General features: G+C 47.5%; 2 protein-coding genes across 5 annotated transcripts; both read left to right on the plus strand.

The window, feature by feature from the left end:
- The first annotated feature begins 35 nt into the window (after nucleotides 1-35).
- timeless (timeless circadian clock) lies at nucleotides 36-7,700 on the plus strand. Its single transcript, XM_029151594.2, has 30 exons — nucleotides 36-192; nucleotides 562-677; nucleotides 765-918; nucleotides 1,040-1,154; nucleotides 1,254-1,316; nucleotides 1,395-1,496; nucleotides 1,590-1,745; nucleotides 1,828-1,961; nucleotides 2,040-2,127; nucleotides 2,199-2,375; nucleotides 2,523-2,740; nucleotides 2,820-2,923; nucleotides 3,014-3,183; nucleotides 3,269-3,391; nucleotides 3,561-3,712; nucleotides 3,874-3,971; nucleotides 4,114-4,234; nucleotides 4,325-4,526; nucleotides 4,624-4,763; nucleotides 4,852-4,931; nucleotides 5,036-5,156; nucleotides 5,244-5,326; nucleotides 5,486-5,640; nucleotides 5,735-5,969; nucleotides 6,064-6,132; nucleotides 6,216-6,334; nucleotides 6,438-6,669; nucleotides 6,889-6,934; nucleotides 7,026-7,087; nucleotides 7,179-7,700. Exons 2-30 carry the CDS (start codon nucleotides 596-598, stop codon nucleotides 7,307-7,309), a joined length of 3,732 nt encoding a protein of 1,243 aa, XP_029007427.1. The 5' UTR covers nucleotides 36-192; nucleotides 562-595; the 3' UTR covers nucleotides 7,310-7,700.
- Nucleotides 7,701-8,165: 465 nt separating this feature from the next.
- On the plus strand, nucleotides 8,166-18,400 carry LOC114855776 (transmembrane protein 198-like). Of its 4 annotated transcripts, none has more exons than XM_055508973.1 (5): nucleotides 8,166-8,297; nucleotides 16,124-16,337; nucleotides 16,485-17,060; nucleotides 17,248-17,396; nucleotides 17,565-18,400. In XM_055508973.1, exons 2-5 carry the CDS (start codon nucleotides 16,196-16,198, stop codon nucleotides 17,712-17,714), a joined length of 1,017 nt encoding a protein of 338 aa, XP_055364948.1. In that variant the 5' UTR covers nucleotides 8,166-8,297; nucleotides 16,124-16,195; the 3' UTR covers nucleotides 17,715-18,400. The 4 variants fall into 4 exon arrangements, with proteins under 4 accessions (XP_055364948.1, XP_029007055.1, XP_029007053.1 ...); XM_029151222.3 differs by lacking the exon at nucleotides 8,166-8,297 and adding an exon at nucleotides 10,380-10,719 and having other exon boundaries at nucleotides 17,248-17,325; XM_029151220.3 differs by lacking the exon at nucleotides 8,166-8,297 and adding an exon at nucleotides 10,383-10,719.
- Nucleotides 18,401-18,547: the final 147 nt, after the last annotated feature.

The raw sequence follows: 18,547 nt of genomic DNA on the forward strand, positions 1-18,547 counted from the left end.
CTCCCTGACAGGCTACACTGAGGGAAGCAAAAGTTCCAGTGTGACGTCATTCTTCTTCCGTTTTCGCTCGCTGTCTTGGCGCGAGACTTGTCCGTTTGGAGCCGCTGGACAGAAGCTGATCTCTGTTACAGACTGTTAGAACTTTCCACGGTGTTGCTTGCTTGAACTGTGCAGCTGCGGTGAAACGAGCTGGTGAGTCGGCATGAGTTGTGCTTCTGTCGTTGATCTGGACTCGTTAATTGAAGTGGTAGCTCTGTCGCGGCTACACAACATTAGCAGAGGGTTGTGTAGCTAAACAGTCCTGTACATAGAGTATAGTTACGCTCTCAGGCATTAAAGCACAGTTATGTCACTTAAAGCAAACGTTTTAAAAAGTCTCACCATCATCGTATCTATGAAGGTTTTCTCTCATTTAAATAACATTTATTGCATTAGTCACAGATTAAAAGTAAAATTTAAAATGATCATAATTATTTGGGATGATTGTTTTGTTAAATTGTATACTGCTAGTGCATCAGATGTGAATCAACCCTTTCCTCGTTTCTCCATATTTGCTGGAAGGCTGAACAAGCAGAACCACTGGCTCATCACCAGGATGAACTGTGAACTGTTGGCTACGTGCAGCGCTCTGGGCTACCTTGAAGGGGATGCCTATCACAAGGAGGCTGACTGCTTGGGTCAGTGCTGTTCAAATGATACATGAATGGTTTGGTGTTTTAATAATCCTACAGTTTTGATTGGATGCACGGGCCTTTGTGTTGCAGACAGTGTCAAAGACTTGATCAGATATTTACGGCATGAAGATGACACCCGTGACGTTCGCCAGCAGCTGGGTGCAGGGCAGATCTTACAGAATGATCTCCTGCCTATCATCATACAGCACAGACAGGACAGGGCCTTATTTGATGCCTGCATCAGGTAAGAACTGGACGCTTCATATAACTTCATAATAGATATGTTTTTAGATATACATGTAAACTGTTGTTGTACCCATTTAAAACATACATTTGTTCTTTTAATCATATTTTGTTTTTACCAGACTTATGGTCAATCTTACTCAACCTGCAATGCTTTGCTTCGGTAAAGTCCCTGATGACCCAGTGTTTAGACATCACTTTTTGGAAGTTACATCTCACTTACAAGCCTACAAAGAGGTATTGTGTCTTTATATCCTAATACCTCCTACCTTACTGTTACAGTGAGCATTTAAACATTATTTTGTTACAACCCTGACCCTCCCTCTTTATATTCAGGCCTTCGCCAGTGAACAAGTGTTTGGCATTTTGAGTGAGACACTGTACAACCTTCTACAATTGGTGAGTGTTCTACTGGAGCACGTCTTTGTCTTCACTGTATCACATTAGTTGGATTACTACCTACTCTCTCTTCTTCAGGACTGGGAACAGAGGCAGGAGGAGGACAGCCTGCTGATAGAGAGGATCCTGTTGCTGGTTAGGAATGTGCTTCATGTACCTGCAGACCCATGTGAAGAGAAGGTCTGACTTTAACTTGTTTCAGTGTAATACGTCGACCCCTTTTTAGGTTTTTCCTCTTACCTTTAGTTTGTTTTCTGTTTCTTCTGTCTGTAGAAAGTAGATGATGATGCCAGTGTCCATGACCGGCTGCTGTGGGCCATTCACATGAGTGGGTTTGATGACCTCATCAAGTTCTTGGCCTCTGCCCAGAGTGAGCAGCAGTGGAGTATGCATGTGTTGGAAATAATCTCCCTTATGTTCAGAGACCAGGTTGGTGTAAAAATAGTTTCAGTGATCTTGAGACTGATAAATTGCCCGGTGTTTTTTGTGACTGGTCTTTTTTTTCGTACAGACTGCAGAAGCTCTGGTGAGTGCTGGGCACGCTCGATCAACAGAGGAGAAGCAGAGGGACTCTCAGGAGCTGGAGGCTCTCAGGCAGAAAGAGCATGCAGAGAAACGTTCTCGCACTTTCCAAAGAGGAACTAGGTGATATGTCGGGCTGGTGTCAAAAAGGGACAAGAATGACAATTCTTTCAAATACTAATTGGTCTATTTATGTTTCAGACACTCCCGCTTTGGAGGCTCCTATGTGGTTCAAGGGCTCAAAGCAATAGGAGAGAAAGATGTGATCTATCACCAGACACTTCATAATGTGAGTATTGCAAATCACAGTATTTTAGAGAGAAATGGATGGATAGGTAATGATTTATATTTTTGTTTTAGTTTAAAAACTACACCCACGATCTTGGTAAAGCAGTAAGACGTGTTCCAAAGAGGAATCGACAGGCCCCTGAATGCAAGGACAAGCGCCGCTCTGCTCTAAATGTTCGACTCTTCCTGCGTGAGTTCTGTTTGGACTTCTTGGAGAGCTGCTACAATCACCTGATGTACCTCGTCAAGGTAAGATGCTGTCACCTTGTCATTATTTGTTTCTACTATAGCATTTTCTGAATGACTCTTATCGTTTGTTTGCTGGTAATGTTTAGAGAATGTTTAGAGAATTGTATAAACTGTTTACACTTTTGTCCTTCCATATGCTCTCTGTAGGAAAGTCTGATCCGAGAGCAAGCTCAGCAACACGATGAGACCTATTACCTCTGGGCACTCAGCTTTTTCATGGCCTTCAATCGTGGCAACGGCTTCCGTGCTGACTTAGTTTCTGAGACCATGTCCATCCGTGCTTTCCATTTTATTGAGCGCAACATAACCAACTACTATGAGATAATGAGTCTTGACCGCAAAGACACCACATCCTGGTCCCGCAGGTAGGAGACTAGCTAATAGCAGGTTGAATAGGTACAGATGTCTGAGTTGGACCCGGACCTATATTTCTTCTGTTTCTAGAATGCACCTGGCTCTAAAGGCTTATCAAGAACTGCTGCTTACTGTGAATGAAATGGACCGTTCACAGGACGAAAGCATCCAACAGAGTTCTAACGTTATCAAAAGTAAGATGCTAGTTCCACTTTAGATCTGATAAAGTTTTCAGTTTGAGCATAAAATTGATTTATCAGGTGTTGTCTGTTTGTTTTGTCTAGGTAACATATTTTACCTGATGGAATACAGGGAGATATTTCTGACCTTGCTAAGGAAGTATGACGAAACCACACAGCCTCTTTCGTATCTCAAAGACTTGGTGGAGTCTACGCATCTCTTTTTGCGCATGTTGGAGCGCTTCTGCAAAGGTCGTAAAAATCTGATGGTTCAGGTAAGTCCTTGGATTCAATGGATTGTGTGCATGGGTAATTACAATCAGTGCCCACATAACACAGTAATATCTCATGACTCTGCAGAAGAAGAAAAGGCGAAAAAGGTCTCGTGGTGCAAAAAAGTCTTCAGCCCTGGAAGTTACTCCAGAATCCCTAGAGGAGACCTGGAAGATTGTGGAGGAAGAGCTCAGAGCTTCTGGGTTTCAGGTATGTATAAAAATATGTATGATATATAAGAATTAGCTTCAACCTTGATTGTGTGATGACTTAAAATTTCAAATGAGTCACAACTAAAAGAACAATTCTAACATTTCATACTACTGCATGTTTAAAGAACCTCAGTCCAACACAGTGTTTGATTTTTTTCATTTTGCAGTTGTCAGAGTCTTTAGCCGAGCGTTTGGTGCCATTTGATGCAACATCAGAAACTCCTTTTGAGGAGCAGCGGACCGAGGCTATGGTACGAGTGCGAGATTCCCTGCTGGCTCGTTTGGGCCCAGAAGCCCTGGGCCTGCTGCGCGCTGCAAGGTCAGAGACATTTAGTTCATTAACCAATTAAAATTACTCTTAGAGCTTTAAATATTTTTCTGTGAGCTGATGGGGATGTCACACTCAGTGTAATAATTCATGTGCAGCACCATCAACTTCTCAGAGTGAACTCAGAAAGCTTCTCGTCTTGTCAAACACAGGGAGGTGTGGCCAGAAGGAGATGTGTTTGGTTCAGCTGATGTGGAACCTGAGGAGGAACTGGAGCTCCTTAAGCAGATTCTACACGCCAACCTGCCGTGTAAGTTTTTTTTTTTTTTACTGCATTTTTGCAGTTGTAGATTTTTGGTTTATAAAATCATACGCTGGAAAAGATCCCCAAACCATGCATTGCAAAATTTGTTTTGCAACTACTATGTGTCATCAAACCCTTCTCATTTAAGCGTCCACTCCTCTTGAGCCTGTGGTGGAGGAGGATGATGATGGAGCGGAGTTTGAAGAGGAGGAGTTAGAGACTGTTCAGCTGTCGGAGACTGAGTTCAACTTTCTGGACTTCATCAAAAGGTCAGAAAACTGTCCTGGTACAAACTAGTGAAGCAGCCTCTTCTCGCTTCATAATGAATACGTTTGTTCTCCTGGCCTTGGGACCCACAGGTTTGCCACCGCGAGTGTCGTGCGTCCATACCTCCACCTTTTAAAATCATACTCCAAAAACTCGCCGCACACCAACCACTGCATCGTTCGAATGCTACATCGCTTGGCTGTGGACCTCAAAATGGACGCTCTGCTATTTCAGCTGTCCAGCTTCCATCTCTTTAATAAAATCCTGAACGACCCTGCTGCAGCTGCTTACAATGTACAGTAAACCCCATTTAGTGTTGTCAAGCAAACGTTGGGTAAAAGTCTAATTCAGATCAGACACAGGAGCTAACTTCTCATGCTCTCCTCCGCAGGAACTTGTGACCTTTGTGAAGTATGTGCTGAACAGATTCTTTTCACTGGCAGCAAAAAACAACAAGGCATATGTTGAACTGCTGTTCTGGAAAAACCCAAGGGCTGCACATGAGATGACTGAAGGCTACAGCAAAGAGGGGTCGGTTCACACTGCTGGTAGTGCCCATGTTATAAACTAACTGTTGGTGCACGCAAGTAAAATATTACATCTTTATTTAATATGTCAGCGATGAAAAGAAACCAGCGTGGACCGAAGAGGAAGAGGAGGAGTTACGCAAACTGTACGAGGAGCACCTCCACTCTGATGGTTAGCGTTTCCCTGTTCTTTGCACCCTTTCTGTCTCTTGTGTGACATCAGGTTAGGAGATGTTGTGGAAGACTTAAGTTCTGTTGCTGACCTCTGGTTCTCAGTGCCGGATATCGTGGAGACTTTACTGCCATTACTCAGCAGTACCCGCACTCGGCGCCAGGTGGTAACACAGCTGGTGCATATGGGCCTGGTGGTCAGTGCTAAGGAGCTGAAAAAACAGAAGTACGTAGTCTGAATATATCAGGTAAAGGGGTGGAACTACTGTCCCATCTATAATGCAAATCTTAAAAACGTTTTTTGTATTTGAAGGAAAGGGACTCGAATTGTTCTTTGGACTGAGGAGCAAGAACACGAGCTGCAGATGCTGTTTGAGGAGTACAAAGATTCTGACGGTACTGAACTTGTTCTTTAATGCAGGAGAAGCTAAAGTGTGGCCACTTGCTGTACATCTGCTCTCAGTTGTAGTCTGTGCAGCTGTAGCCCTAGCAATACATCGTGGATCTGCGTTTTGTGTGGTGACTCCCCTCAGTGAACTGATTGTGTCGTCACAGACGTGCTGGGTAATATTATGAAGAAGATCACAGCCAAGCGGTCCCGTGCACGTGTGGTGGACAAGCTGCTCAGTATGGGCCTGGTGTCTGAGAGGCGAGAGCTCTATAAGAAGAGAAGTCGCAGTGCTCAAGGGAAAAGCTCTGGGAAAGGAATGGTAACGCTGTTCACTGGCCTCTGTGTACACTTAATATTTAAAAATGAATGTAATTATTGTTGTAATAACCTAACGTTTATAACATGTCTCCCAGACTGAAGAGGACTTCCTGGCAGACTTAACCCAAGGGTTCCCAGATCATTCTGTGGACAGAGATGATGATGAGGAGGAGGAGGACGACGACAAGTCTGAGGAGAGTGAAGAAGAGGAAGATGAAGAACAAAAGAGGAAGGGGTCACAAACTAGCTTAAGGAGAAGTCAAAGCCTTCACTCCACAGAAGAGAGGAGAGCTGACATAGACACCATGGTGAAATCTCTCCATCAGGAAGGTGGAAACTGCTTTTATTTTATTTGAATGGAAATTAATGGTAATAATTACAGTGAAAACAGCAAACAAGCAAAGTATCCTTGTCTTTCTAACAGGCATGTCTGGACCCCTGCTGTGGCTTCAGAATTGTCTTAACAAAACGGCGAAGGATCGTGAGGACGATAGTACGTATCGTTGCAATGTTCAGTGTTTGGGAAGTTTGGCGTAAAGGAAGTAATTTAAGGTCAACTTTTGGTCTGTTCCCCAGGGTTCTCCCAACCTGTGGCACTGGTCCCTTTCACAGAGGCCAATGAAGAAGCCATGGACAACAAACACTTCAAGAAGCTCCTACGCAAACTGGGGATACGACCGCCTGATTATGTGCAGGTCTGTTTTATTTTGAGTTTCACAACGAAGCTCTATATGAATCAAAAGCTCTATAGGTCCTATTTATTGACTTAACTGCTTTTTTTTTCCTACTGACAATCAGGAGAGATTCTGGAGAATCTCGGAAAAGATCAGCCCGTCTGAGCTTCGCAGTGCTGCTGCAGCCCTTGCCCCAAAAGACGAAGAACCTGTAGGTGGCGAGGACCAAGACGGACCTACGTACCGGACAGAAGATCAGGAGGAGGGGGAGGAAGTGTCCGGAGAGCAGAGAGCTCAGGCCCTGAGGGCTCTGCTGCTCGCGCGTGAGAGAAGACACCGCACTGATCAGGATGATGGTGGGTGCACGTCCTGTCATGCCACAAACATATGGGTGATGATGTCTGCCTTTTTAAAGCAGTGGTAAATTAACTGAATAAAAAATACAAGCAAGATTGAAAAATGGCTAAAAGTACTTGGACATCTTTAGATGCTTTTAACGCATCAGAGGAAATCCACAGTCTTCAATGATGGTTCAAGGCTTAATATGATGTTTGTTGGTCACATTTTCGCCCCAGTGTCAGATTTCACCCCCACTGAGAATAAGGACAGCGCAGCGGAGAGGTGAGTCATTGCTCAATGTCTCTGTCAAACCATACACCTCAGCAGAGAATTATGTCTCCTTTAAGTTTAAAGCTTCTTCATTTTTAAACAGGCCCCAAGAGAAGACTTCAACTAAAAGAAGCAGAAGCAGCTTGTTGGACGATGAGGACAGTGGTAATTTATTTTCACTGTGAAATGTGAGGTTTTTAAACCCCTGGTGCAAAGTTAAGGCTGATCACTGTATGTTTACACACACACACTACAGAGGATGACTCCGCCCTTGTGATAGACGTGAATGCCAACAGTGATGCAGACTCAGACGGGGAGGACATCGCCGCTCCTGTGAAGCGCAGACGGAAGATGGTCCTGATAGATGAGGAAGGAGATGAGGATTAATGGCTTTCAATAATGCACTGAAAACCTGCAGACAGGGGAGACATAAGTCTGTCACATTGCTCAGAGGAGAATGAGTCGTGCTATTAATAAATTGGCCACAGCACAAAGCAGGAGGCACTTAGATGTGCCCCTGATGACCCATATAATTGTGTGTTGAACTACGGCCTGTGTCTCTTGGGGTGTTCCCCGCCTGTCGCAGACGTTCAGCATCATGTGTCGTGTTATTGGTTCCATCAAAAAGTTCTGAATAAGTTGTGCTAAGCTTCTTATAGATGTTGTATTTGTCTCGGCATTGCTGGCATTGGTACATACAAAATTGTTTGTTAGAGAGAGTTTTGACATTATGTGTAAAATTCAGGCTTTCTGCCTAATAAAAATAATTTTCTATGGACTGCTTTTGTTGCGCTGCGTCTTTTTAACACTAGAGGGCGCATGTATCCAGGTAAAGGTGGTTTTGTGTGTGGAGTTTGTTGGTGTGTTTGGGTTCATGTGCAGCTTTACCCACAGGTGTGAACGTTTGACTCTGTCTGTCCTGTAGCTATGTTTCCTGCCTAGGATGTACCTGAAACCTCACCCAGTGACAGATCAGCTCCAGGAATCTAATAATTAAAAAACACTGAGTTGCTACAAACTCCCACACGACACTCGTCTCACGTTTTGTGTGTGCTCCTGCAGTCGCGGGCTGGATCCACATTTAGGAGGTGGCCTCTGGTTCTCACATCTGGACCATATTAGAAACTTCCTGTCATAGCATCTGCTCTGCCCCCCGTCCTACAGATCTGCAGGCGGCTGGGAGCCAGCCATGTGAGCGGGACAGTGGGCGGGTGCAGGCCCCGCAGCTGTAAGTTAAAGGTATATCACTTCCTTTACATAGAGCACGCCCATGAACTAACCTCATCCAGGCCTGGACATTGTGTTCAACACACAGGGATGACTCACTGTTCTCGAGCTGGAAGATAAAAGTCAACAGCTGGAAGCTGTTTTGCATGTGAGTATAATGACTTATACAATCATGACATTGTTTTAGTAAATAGAAACCATGTTTTTGTTATTGTTAAAACCTTTATTTAAATTCACAGTACGTCATGGTCCTCGGCCACATTTACTTCCATTTATTTCTGACAAGCAGTTCCAACATAATGCTTCAGTTAAAACTTTACAGGATTTGGCTTGATTTACTGACTTTACTGAAGTGTTTCATCATGTCACATGATCTATATCAGAAAATATTGTTTTCCCGGGAGTGATCATGTTGATGCTTCAGTTTTATTTCAAAGTTTTGTTGGTGTAAATGCTGATGCCCTGACTTCGTTTTGGATTTTGGAAACAGTTGAGGAACCTCCTTTCACCATAGGATTCAAAGATAAGAGAAACCTAAACCTCAGAGATTTGCATAAATCATTCCACCCTGGATTTCTCGGGGACTGATGGGGAAATCCTACACGTGTACTTGTCTGTTAAGTTGTGAAATGGAAAAACATAGTTTGTTTGTTACATCCTTTAGGATGATGTCAGCGTGTTGGGACACGTTGTAGACCTGATTCACTGTCTGACCGGTGAGCGCGTTCATGTGGGAACTCGGCGACAGCTTTGTTTACGCGTGTGTAATGATGGATTTACCACGAAGAGCAGTGAATCAAGCTTTTCCAAGAGAGCCGCGTCTTTGCTTGTACTTGAAGGTTCGCCAGCAGATGATAAAGAAAGAAGAAAAACCAGTACGGAGCTTGTTATTCACATCGGTTTTTCACTAGTCTAAGAGGCCGATGGCTCCAGCGCTCATGTGTTCAATCAACACTTCATTTCCTTCTGAGGAATCGGTTAATTAGAATAATGTGCCGGTGAAATGTGAAGATAGCGCCACAAGCTGGGAGTCACATCATAGTAATTATTCAATATCTTTTCCATTTGCTCAGTCGAGTCTCCCTACACCCTAAAAGTGGTAAACAATGGGCCCGTGTGGGTGTAGTGAGCGGTTGTGGCCAAACAGTGTGTGATCTTGGTTATAAATAAATAAGGCCTGGTCCCTGACGCATCACACACACGCCTCCAGGAGCCCCCCCGTGGAGACGGGCGCTCCTCCGGCCTCAGCTCTCACAGCTGTACCTCCACATGTAGGAAGGCGGTCCACAGGGCCCCGTCTGGGGACCCACAGAGTTCCCAGCAGCCAAGTCTGCGCACCCCAAAGCTGAGCTGTAGTTAAAAGTCAGAGAGGGGTTAAAAAGTTTGTGTTTATCCGGTGTTTGTTTACAGAAAGGAGTTGATTAGATTAGATTATCCAAAATAAATGCAATCAAGTCCCTTTGAAGTTGTAAACTTGATAGGAAGTGGATTTGTGAGGACACAGACACGTGGGCTGCGTCAGAGAGTGAAAGGTGCTAAAGCTAACGCTTCTAATCCAATCGCTAATCCTGGCCAGGCAGCAGTCACCGTCCCCTGAGGCAGAACAGCTGCAGTTGGCCGTTGGCTTGAGCCCGAGCTGTAAAACCGTGGCTAACAACGCTCTCCTTCGGTCTGGACCCCCGCTGAGCTCCTGCCTGCGCAACGCGACGCCCGCAGCCTCCACTTGCTCCACGTCCTGCAAAGTCGGGCCCCGGGGTCGCGATAACGCGCCTCGCTCTGTGCTAATTAAATGTTATTTACAAGTCCGCAGGAGAACAGAATGAAGTCAGACAATGAAAGTCTTTAAAACTAGAGTCTGACATGCGTAATGAGCTGAGCGTTAATGGGCCACGGTGACATTAACGAATCAAATGGCCAAAACCAGTGGATTTGGGGACACTCAGGATCAGGGGACCAATTTTTCTAAAATAACTAAAACCCCTCTGTTGCCTGAGTATGTGTGTACTCAATTAGTGTTAAGTAGTGAAGGCAGCCTGATTAAAACTTCACAGCAAATCATTTTCATACGGAGTTTAGTGATGGATCTGTAACTGTACCATGAAGGGCGGTGGGGGCTGTGCACCGACGGAGGAGGAGCCCCCCCCTCCTGCCTGTGGCCCCTCAACGGTCCAAACGGACGCCGGGAAGGGTGGGGGGCGCAGAGGGGATTTACCTCCGAGCGAGGGAAACGTCTCCCCTTTTGTCTTAACGTGGCTTCAGCCCGAGCGGACGGAAAGGAGGAGGCGACGACCGTTGGGAGCTCGCGCGCCGCGAAGTCGTGTGGCCTCGCGCAACTTTTGAGGCGCAGCGGGAAACCGTCCGCGGAGCCGCGCGCGTGCCCCCTTTCGCCTTTTAAAGCGATGCCCTCGTCGTCGGGTTTCGTCGGCGCGGCCCAAAAGAGCCCGAGGAGAAGCTGCGAGAGAACCGGTTTCCTCTGGTAGCCCGCTGCCGCTGTGCTCGTGAGCGGCGGCCGTTTTTCCTGTTTGACAGGGACCGCGGCGAAGACGCGAACTCCAGTCGGACTCTCTTCGGTAAGTGTTGAAGCACGTCTATTAGTCAGAATACAACGGGAATCGACAGCCGTTCACGTTATTGTCGGTGAATCGATGCAGGATGAGCGGCGAAGGCTCCAGTACGGGGTCCGCGGTAACACGTAGAGGGCTGCGGTTTCAAACTACCGTCCTTCACTCCGGCGGGACAAAGCAACGGGTCGTGTGGCCGTTAAAAGCTACGAGGAGCTGATTAATGTTACAAATGCCCAGCGGCGGCGAGATCGAACCCAACAGCCCGCGTTATAAATTATAAACCGGTCCAATCTGCTTCGACTCCGCGTTCAGCCGCGCGTGATAACGAAGCCACAGGTTGTTTGACAGCCTTAACGGAATCATTGACAGTGATACTGTTTACGGAACCACATATCGTCTGGTGAGGTTTCTGTCTCCTTATGGGCCGCTCGCGTGCAAAAAAAGCCCTGTGGTCCCGTCGTGTGATCCCGTGCCCGTGTTTTTTTTGGGCTGCGTGGGGACAGCCCGTCTTTACCGGGGAGTGCAGCCTGTAGTTACGCACCCCCCCCCCCCCCCCCCCCCCCCCCCCCCTCCATCTACTTGACCTGCACTGTCAGCCTGCACCAGATGGTTTTGCCTCCGTAGAGGAAGCCCTTCCTCGCTCAGGGGGTGAAAGGGGGGGGGGGGGGGGGGGGGGGGGGGGGGGGGGTAATGTGTGTGTGTGGGGGGGGGGACTGATGAAAGTTTCCCTGCACATGTCACGGACGCTTCCTTTAAATTAGCACGCGCGGGCTCTTATTTCTGCCTCGTCTTTGTTTGCATGTGCGCCATAATACCACGCTGACATCTCCCGTCCCTAGTTATTAATCAGGCAACGCCAGCGCTCTGCTGAACACAGCGCAGCGGCAGGAATTCCACTTTTATGAGGGCACGCTTTAATTCCACGTTGGGATAATTATTGCGTGTGGATCTGCTTTCTTCTTTAAACACAAGCAGCTTCTTTCCCCTCGCTGCGACGCAGCCGTAAACCAGGCCCTGGTTTGTTCCTCGAGTGAAGGTATTGTCTGGCTGTTTTGTACCAAAAGGGTTTTTAGTGAGTTAACTCTAAACCTTTGAGGGAAATTCTAGTCATACTAGCACAATTCAGCCATTTATACATTGTCACAATATATAATCAGATCCGTCCAGAACGGGTGAGGGGTTCATCGGCGTGAACGTCAGCTGTGTTGAGCTGTACTATGTCGTCTGTGCGTTAATAAAGACACAACATTCCCCAACTACGTCGTGTGAGTCCAGATGCGTCCACAGCAGGAGCAAGTAGAACGAAAAAGCAAAGGCCGTACACGTCACATTGTGCCAGATGTGCCAGATGTTTTTATTGTGCAGTAGAAAATATTTGACTTTTTCCCAATGGAATCAGGACAAAAACCCAGTATGGTTTTGATGAAGAAACAGTGACTCTAACCTAAATGTGTTTCAAAGCGTCTTCTTCTAAGAAGCCTCATATAAGCGCTGGACTGAAAGCTCAAGAGTCCCCATTGTGATATGAAAGCCACATAAAAACTGATGCCAGTGATTTGGAGACATCCATCCAAAGGCTGCTTTTAGCGCGCTAAACGCTGGGTACGGCTGTGACAAGAGTGGGGTGCGAGTCGGCTCAGAAAACGAAGGACGTACGCCGTGTTTTAGCGTTTCGTGAGATCCCGGCGGACTGGAATTTGACAAAGCGGGTTCAATGAGAGAGCTGCAGTGTAAATGGAAACCCGTCCATCACGCTTCAGCCTGTAGGTTGACTGTGTAGCGGTGGTTCTCAGCACGCCTGAGGATGCCGGGGCATCGCTGCCTGATGGGTGCTTATATCTGCTGCATACTGACATATGGACATCAGACTCCACCTCACCACAAACCCTAATGGAGCGTTGTGGAGCTGCCCCTCCTTGTTGCACACGCTGTAAGCTCTTTGCTCCACCTCGCTCCAGCATGCGGCGTTGATGTGGTGACTTGAAGTTACTGTCTTCACTAACTGTGTGTAGTTCTGATGTGCCGTACACACACACACACATACACGCACACACACAGTGACATGTGACTCCCGATCATGGTTCTGATCTTTTTCCCGACCCACTGTAAGTAGCTGTCTGCAGTCTGCTGTTGAAAGGCCTCTATTGTTAAGACTGAAGGCGGGCAGCCACAGCAGATTAAAGTTATTCATAAGGAAATATAACTATATGTTATTAGGGTGGAGACCCGTTTGGCAGTATGAATTATTTAGACTTGCAGACTTTCGTTAGACAGCGACACTTAGACACATTTGAAGAGTTCCCAAGTCTGTCTACGACTAAATAATGTGAAATTGTGTTTTTTCCAATTCACAATTGAAAGCAGTGTTATGTACAAGATAAGGTTGGTCAGCATCAGGAGGCAGATACACATAGATCATATCATTTCACATTAAATTGGCTTGTGTTGAGCAGCTGACGACTAGGAAGGGCCACAGACACACAAGTCCCTGTAATAAGATGTGAATACCACCAAAAAGCTCCGAAGCCACACTCGAAGGTCGTCAGAGACTCGGCTCAAACCTGTTAATAAGAAACACAAAACCTATGCGGATTAAAAGTCATGTGGGGCCCAGCGGGTTATGTAAGTGGTTACAGCACACGAGCGCAGCAGGGGCTGCGACGCACAAACAACTTGTTGCAATATTCCCAATCATGCCAGCAGAAGTACTTTGTGACACAATAGCAAGCGTTGTTCGTCCATTGGCCCGCGGGCCACACAGATTACAGGGTTCCTCCTGTTATATTCCAAGCCAGCGGGTTGGACGAGTACTGCAGCTCCAGACCCGGGAGCTTGTACTGAGCCGGCACCGTTTCTGATGATCCACCATTTGGGTCCTGTCACGAAGGCACGGCTCAGTTCCTGCTGAAGCGTTCTACTTCCTCATCCAGTCCCGAGTTTCCTGCTTTCTCGAGAGGCCCCAGAGTGATAGCAGATGTTATTGCAGTGGTCGACCTCGGTTTCACTGGGCTCATCCAGTTTCAGGCTCAGCACAATGTGGCGTCCGTCCTAATAACTCCCACCATGTGAGTCACGTTCATTGCGATGGTTCCGCGCCTCCAGATCTCGCCTCTCGGCCGGTTCCACCAGCTGGAGGTGGACGGTTCATGGCTGCAACTGTGGAGCACGTCTCGCATTCCTGGTGGAGTCCTCCAACTGAAGCTGTCAGACAGCCAGGCCATAACACGGCAGGTTTTCAGCCTCTCAGCTGGCCCTTGCTGTCAGGCTGGAGGAACACTTGCACAATCCTTGGCTGTGATCACGCAATCCCACCCCTTGATTAAACACACCCAAATTAGCTATGTGGGGAACTTCTGTGCCGACCCGCCTGCTCCTCAGCAGCTGAGCATTCAGATGCGTGCTCCTCAGCCCCCCACAGCGTTTGTTCAGGGGGATCAGGCTATTGGAGAAATTTTGGTTGCAAAGTAATGTGATGCAGCTAATACTTATTTTCTGTTGCCTGTTAGTATTTATTATACATTTGATATGAAAGTTTCAGTTTAGTCTTAATTTTGCTAAACAGTCAGTCAAGCCATCAGAAACACTTCATTTTCCCCAGAGGATGAACCGCTCAGACTTTGGTGATTCTTTGACTTGCTGAATTTCAATGACTTCATTACTTAATGACCTAAGAAGCTTAACCTATGGTGTGAATATAGTCAATTGGCTGTCATCTGGAAAACATCAGCACCTTAGCATGCGCCACACACAGCTTGTCCTGTTGACATTGTTGGGTTTGTTTTTACTGCTAAACAAATAGCTAGGGAGCGTTGGGGGGTTTGGAGGCCTCTGGGGATTCAGTCATTTAGACACATAGCTCTGTTTCTACTTTCTACCATCATTCACTATGAAGGCAAATACTTGGCACCCATCTTAAAGCAAACACTTAGGATCGAGCAGTTTCCCTGGTGCTCGCAGCCATCTTTATGCAGCCTCCTTTTCTGTCTGCATGGTTTCCTCTGGGTGCCACTAGAGGTCACAGCATGGGCCTCAGGGGCTTTGTCTTGCCCCATAATGGCTCTATTCTCCCACAGCAGCAAGGACTTCCAAATCTGCTGGACATAGGACACCATTGTGAGTCACATCAGAGTAACATGAGGCGAACCAGAAGCACCAAGTGTCCTTGGGTGTGCATGTTCAAGAAAATGCAGTGTGTTCAGACACGACTTAGTTGACATGCATAGCGATAAGACAGAAGAGCTGCCGAGAGCTGGGAGGCTGCAGCAGGTGTTTCGTGCATTCGAAGCAGCCACGTGGCCTCGTGCTGCGTTCAGGCGATCTGCATGTGTTGTCAGGCAAAGTGAGACGACGCCTGAGGAAAACCCGCCTATGCTATTTCTCAGTTTCACCCAAGATACCTTAATATTCCGAACGTACTCGTACTCGGTTGACATATTAACAGTTCCACTTGGAAAAATAGTAAAAGAAAGTTCTGCTCCTCTCAGATGACTGAATCAACACCAGCGGAGTCAGGCAGATTACAGTAACACCCAAACCAGAGGGAAACACAAACCCATAACAGCCAAGTTCCTGTGAGTGTCTTTTTTGTACAGACCTTTTATCCTTTCATCCCTTTCACAGGGACAGAGGCCTGGATTCCTCGTTTGTTGGACAGGGGAAGTGAGTTTGTGACTTCCCCTCTCTCACAAACAGAAAAGCAAACTGAAGCTTAAAGTCACGTTAACTGCTTTTCACAGGCCTCGCTTTTTAAAGCATATCATAGTCTGTAGGTCTGTAATCTGGTTTGGGGACTTCTAGGGAGAGATGGGTACTGAGGAACGGCGAGGGAAGAAAAGAAAACTTTCCAGTGTGCTCTCATTTTTTCCAAGCGCAGTCATTCATAGGCAGGACATACAAATTACACAGTCGTGTGTCTGAGAAGAAGGCCAGACGAGCAACGCTTCAGCGCTGGAGAGGTAAAATGGCCCGAAACAGATCGAGCAGAAAGCAAAAGCAGAAACGTGAGGTGGCTGTAATGGGATCTGGGCTGTGGTGAGATCATACATGAGGCCGCTTCACAAAGAGAAATCCACCCATAACCCCGGAGCCCTTCTGCAGCTCCACATGCCTGCATAACACAGCACGAGAGCGTGGGACAGCGTCTACTAGTAGTTATAACCCGTGTATTAGCATCTTCTTAGCAGGCCTGCATCACAGTCTTACGTTGTATACAACTAAAAAACAGCTGTTAGACTCACAGGGAACAGAGCTGGGCTTCGAGGCACTGTAACGAGTCAAACTGTGTTGGACACAGCTGCACATACAACAAGAGGATGGAGGACAAGGATCAATGTTAAACACTTTTTTTACATGCAGATGCATCTGTTTGGTTCTGCTACTTCTAAAAAACACATGTTCTTTTCTCTTACAGGCTTCATTTGCTATGGACTTCAGATAACACCCGTAGAGGTTCCAGCCTTCTCCCACACTCCAATCAGGCAGGATGGATCCCACCGGGTTGACCTCTGAAGGGGTGGGGGCCGAGGCCGATTCCTGTAGTTTGGAGATAGAGAGGAAGTATGACGTCATCCCCTCTGTCATCTGCTCCATGTGTTGCCTGTTCGGCATCATCTACTGCTTCTTTGGTGAGGGTCCTCTGCCCGTTCGCAAAAACATGGAAATGACATTCCACTCCTCATCCTGACTGTATCTGCACTGCGTGTGCCACTACGTGGCCTCCCGGAGGTCACGCCCCGAGCTGCTTCTCATCTCTGTTATCTCTCATCCTCCAGGTTACCGCTGCTTTAAGGCTGTGATGTTTCTGTCGGGCCTCATGTTCGGCTCCGTCATCATTTTCCTGCTGTGCCATAAGGAGCACGTGCTGGACACCCAGCTGAGCGTGGAGGCCAGCGCCGGCATCGGCCTCAGCATCGGCCTGCTGTGCGGCCTGGTCACGATGTTGGTGCGCAGCGTGGGCCTGTTCATGACGGGCCTGCTGCTGGGCCTCCTTCTGGCGCTTGCCGCCCTGCTGGTCACCCACCAGTTCTACACGCCCACCACCGTGTGGGTGCCGCTGGGCGCTCTGGTGGGGACGGGAATGCTGTTCGCCGTGCTCACGCTGCAGTGGCAGAAGCTCTTCACCGTGCTCTCCACCGCGGTGTTCGGAGCGGCCATCATGACCGTGTGCGCCGACTACTTCGTGGAGATGCTGACGCTGGGTGAGCGTGTGTACGAGTGCCTGCGCCTCTCGCCCGGGCCACCTCTGTGCTGGTACAGCTGGGTCATCCTGGGCATCTGGCCAGCTCTCAGCCTCATAGGAGTGCTGGTCCAGTGGAAACTGACAGATAACAGCTTCTCGCACACTGAGGGTAAGACAAACATACGGCGACATTTTAACTCAGGAAGCAGCTGCTTACGTTTACACGTGGTCACGTGATTGAGTTCAAGAATTGCTCTATGCTTGCTTTAAGTAAATCCTTGTGGTGTCCATTGTTTCATCATACGTTTGACAACCAGATGTGCATTTCACAAGCAATCCTCCCCTTCTCCTTGCAGTTGTTATCAGTCGGAGACAGAAGAGGCTCCAGCTGATGCGAATTCGAGAGAAGGACGCCAAGAAACGACAGCAGGCAGGTGGGCAGGAAGGCACATACCGCCGTAAACCCACCCCAGTGAAACGTTACGCTGGCGATCTACTGGCGCCGGTCAGTGCCGCTCGACATGGCGTGTGCTGTAGATGCTGATTGTTGTGTGTTGATGCCGGGGACAGTGCTCGTCTGTAGAGCACACGGACGCTGTCCCGCTGCACGCGTCGCCTCTTTTCCCCGATTAATGCCAGACCTTCTCCTTTCCTGTCGCCTCGCTCTTCTCAGAGTTACCTGCAAAGTCTGCGGGACAGACAGACAGGCACAGGCACTTCCCTTAGCAGCATGGGCACCGCCAACCACACCACCGTGGACCTGGACTACGACACCGGCTCCACGGTGCCCCTCACCCGTACAACCCCTGTCGTCAGCGTCTGAGCAGCGCGGTGATGAGAAGGGAAGAGTGGAACTGTTGCTGTTCTACGAGTGTTGCTTAGTGGAGAAGAGGAACAGGCGACGGCCGGTGAACTCTATAACCACTGCAACCATGTTCCTCAGAGAATCACGAAGGACCCATACTAACAAAGTAACAGCAGAAGGGAGCCTCATAAATAGGCAGTAGACAAATGATGAAACGTGAAACTCGTTTCACATTATATGTGCTGTACCTGCAGAGTTAGTGACCGTCGAGGTGTTGTTTCCATGTTTGACCGCGAGCTCGAATGTTCCGTAGTTCTGTGCATTCTGTGGATGACGTTTGTGGGGTGAAGCAAAGCAGCTGATGCAAATGAACAGTTTGCATTTAAATGCTGTTTCCTGCAGCTTCCATGAGGCTCTTTTCCTGCAGCCGTCTATTAATTCTGTGACTTTTTTTTCTGTTTCTGCGATGTAGCTCCTGTCGGACAACAGTAGGCAAAGAATATATACAGTAGCGTGGAGTCAATCTAATTTATGTAGCGTTGAAAAATGCACAAAAATAAAGCATGTTTGTTGTTTGTGTAGATTTCTGAAATAATTATCCACATTGTTTGAATTTTGCAGGGACCCATTCCCTGTCTTTGTACATACCTGTTGATAGAAATTTCCAATATAAATAAAGGTGTTTGATACGGAAGCAGCTTCTATCCATCGCCTGATCAGATCATTGTACTATTTGTCTCCTCCGGCTCTTAGCAACACTGGCAGCTTCCCTCTCCAGATTTTTCATAGACAATAAAGAGGTCATGGGGAGGATTTCCTTCTCTGCAGTTGGTTGGGGTTGCCATGGCGCC

The sequence above is a fragment of the Betta splendens genome, chromosome 5 (assembly GCF_900634795.4).
Source record: "Betta splendens chromosome 5, fBetSpl5.4, whole genome shotgun sequence".
NCBI lineage: Eukaryota > Metazoa > Chordata > Actinopteri > Anabantiformes > Osphronemidae > Betta > Betta splendens.

Bases quoted from the DNA above. Each gene is read 5' to 3' on its own strand.
- LOC114855776 (XM_055508973.1), top strand. From the start codon at position 16,196: ATGGATCCCACCGGGTTGACCTCTGAAGGGGTGGGGGCCGAGGCCGAT. The intron at 17,061-17,247 runs GTAAGACAAACA...TTCTCCTTGCAG, and splicing joins CAGCTTCTCGCACACTGAGG to TTGTTATCAGTCGGAGACAG. The intron at 17,397-17,564 runs GTCAGTGCCGCT...CGCTCTTCTCAG, and splicing joins CTGGCGATCTACTGGCGCCG to AGTTACCTGCAAAGTCTGCG.
- timeless (XM_029151594.2), top strand. From the start codon at position 596: ATGAACTGTGAACTGTTGGCTACGTGCAGCGCTCTGGGCTACCTTGAA. The intron at 678-764 runs GTCAGTGCTGTT...TTTGTGTTGCAG, and splicing joins CAAGGAGGCTGACTGCTTGG to ACAGTGTCAAAGACTTGATC. The intron at 4,527-4,623 runs GTACAGTAAACC...TCTCCTCCGCAG, and splicing joins CTGCTGCAGCTGCTTACAAT to GAACTTGTGACCTTTGTGAA.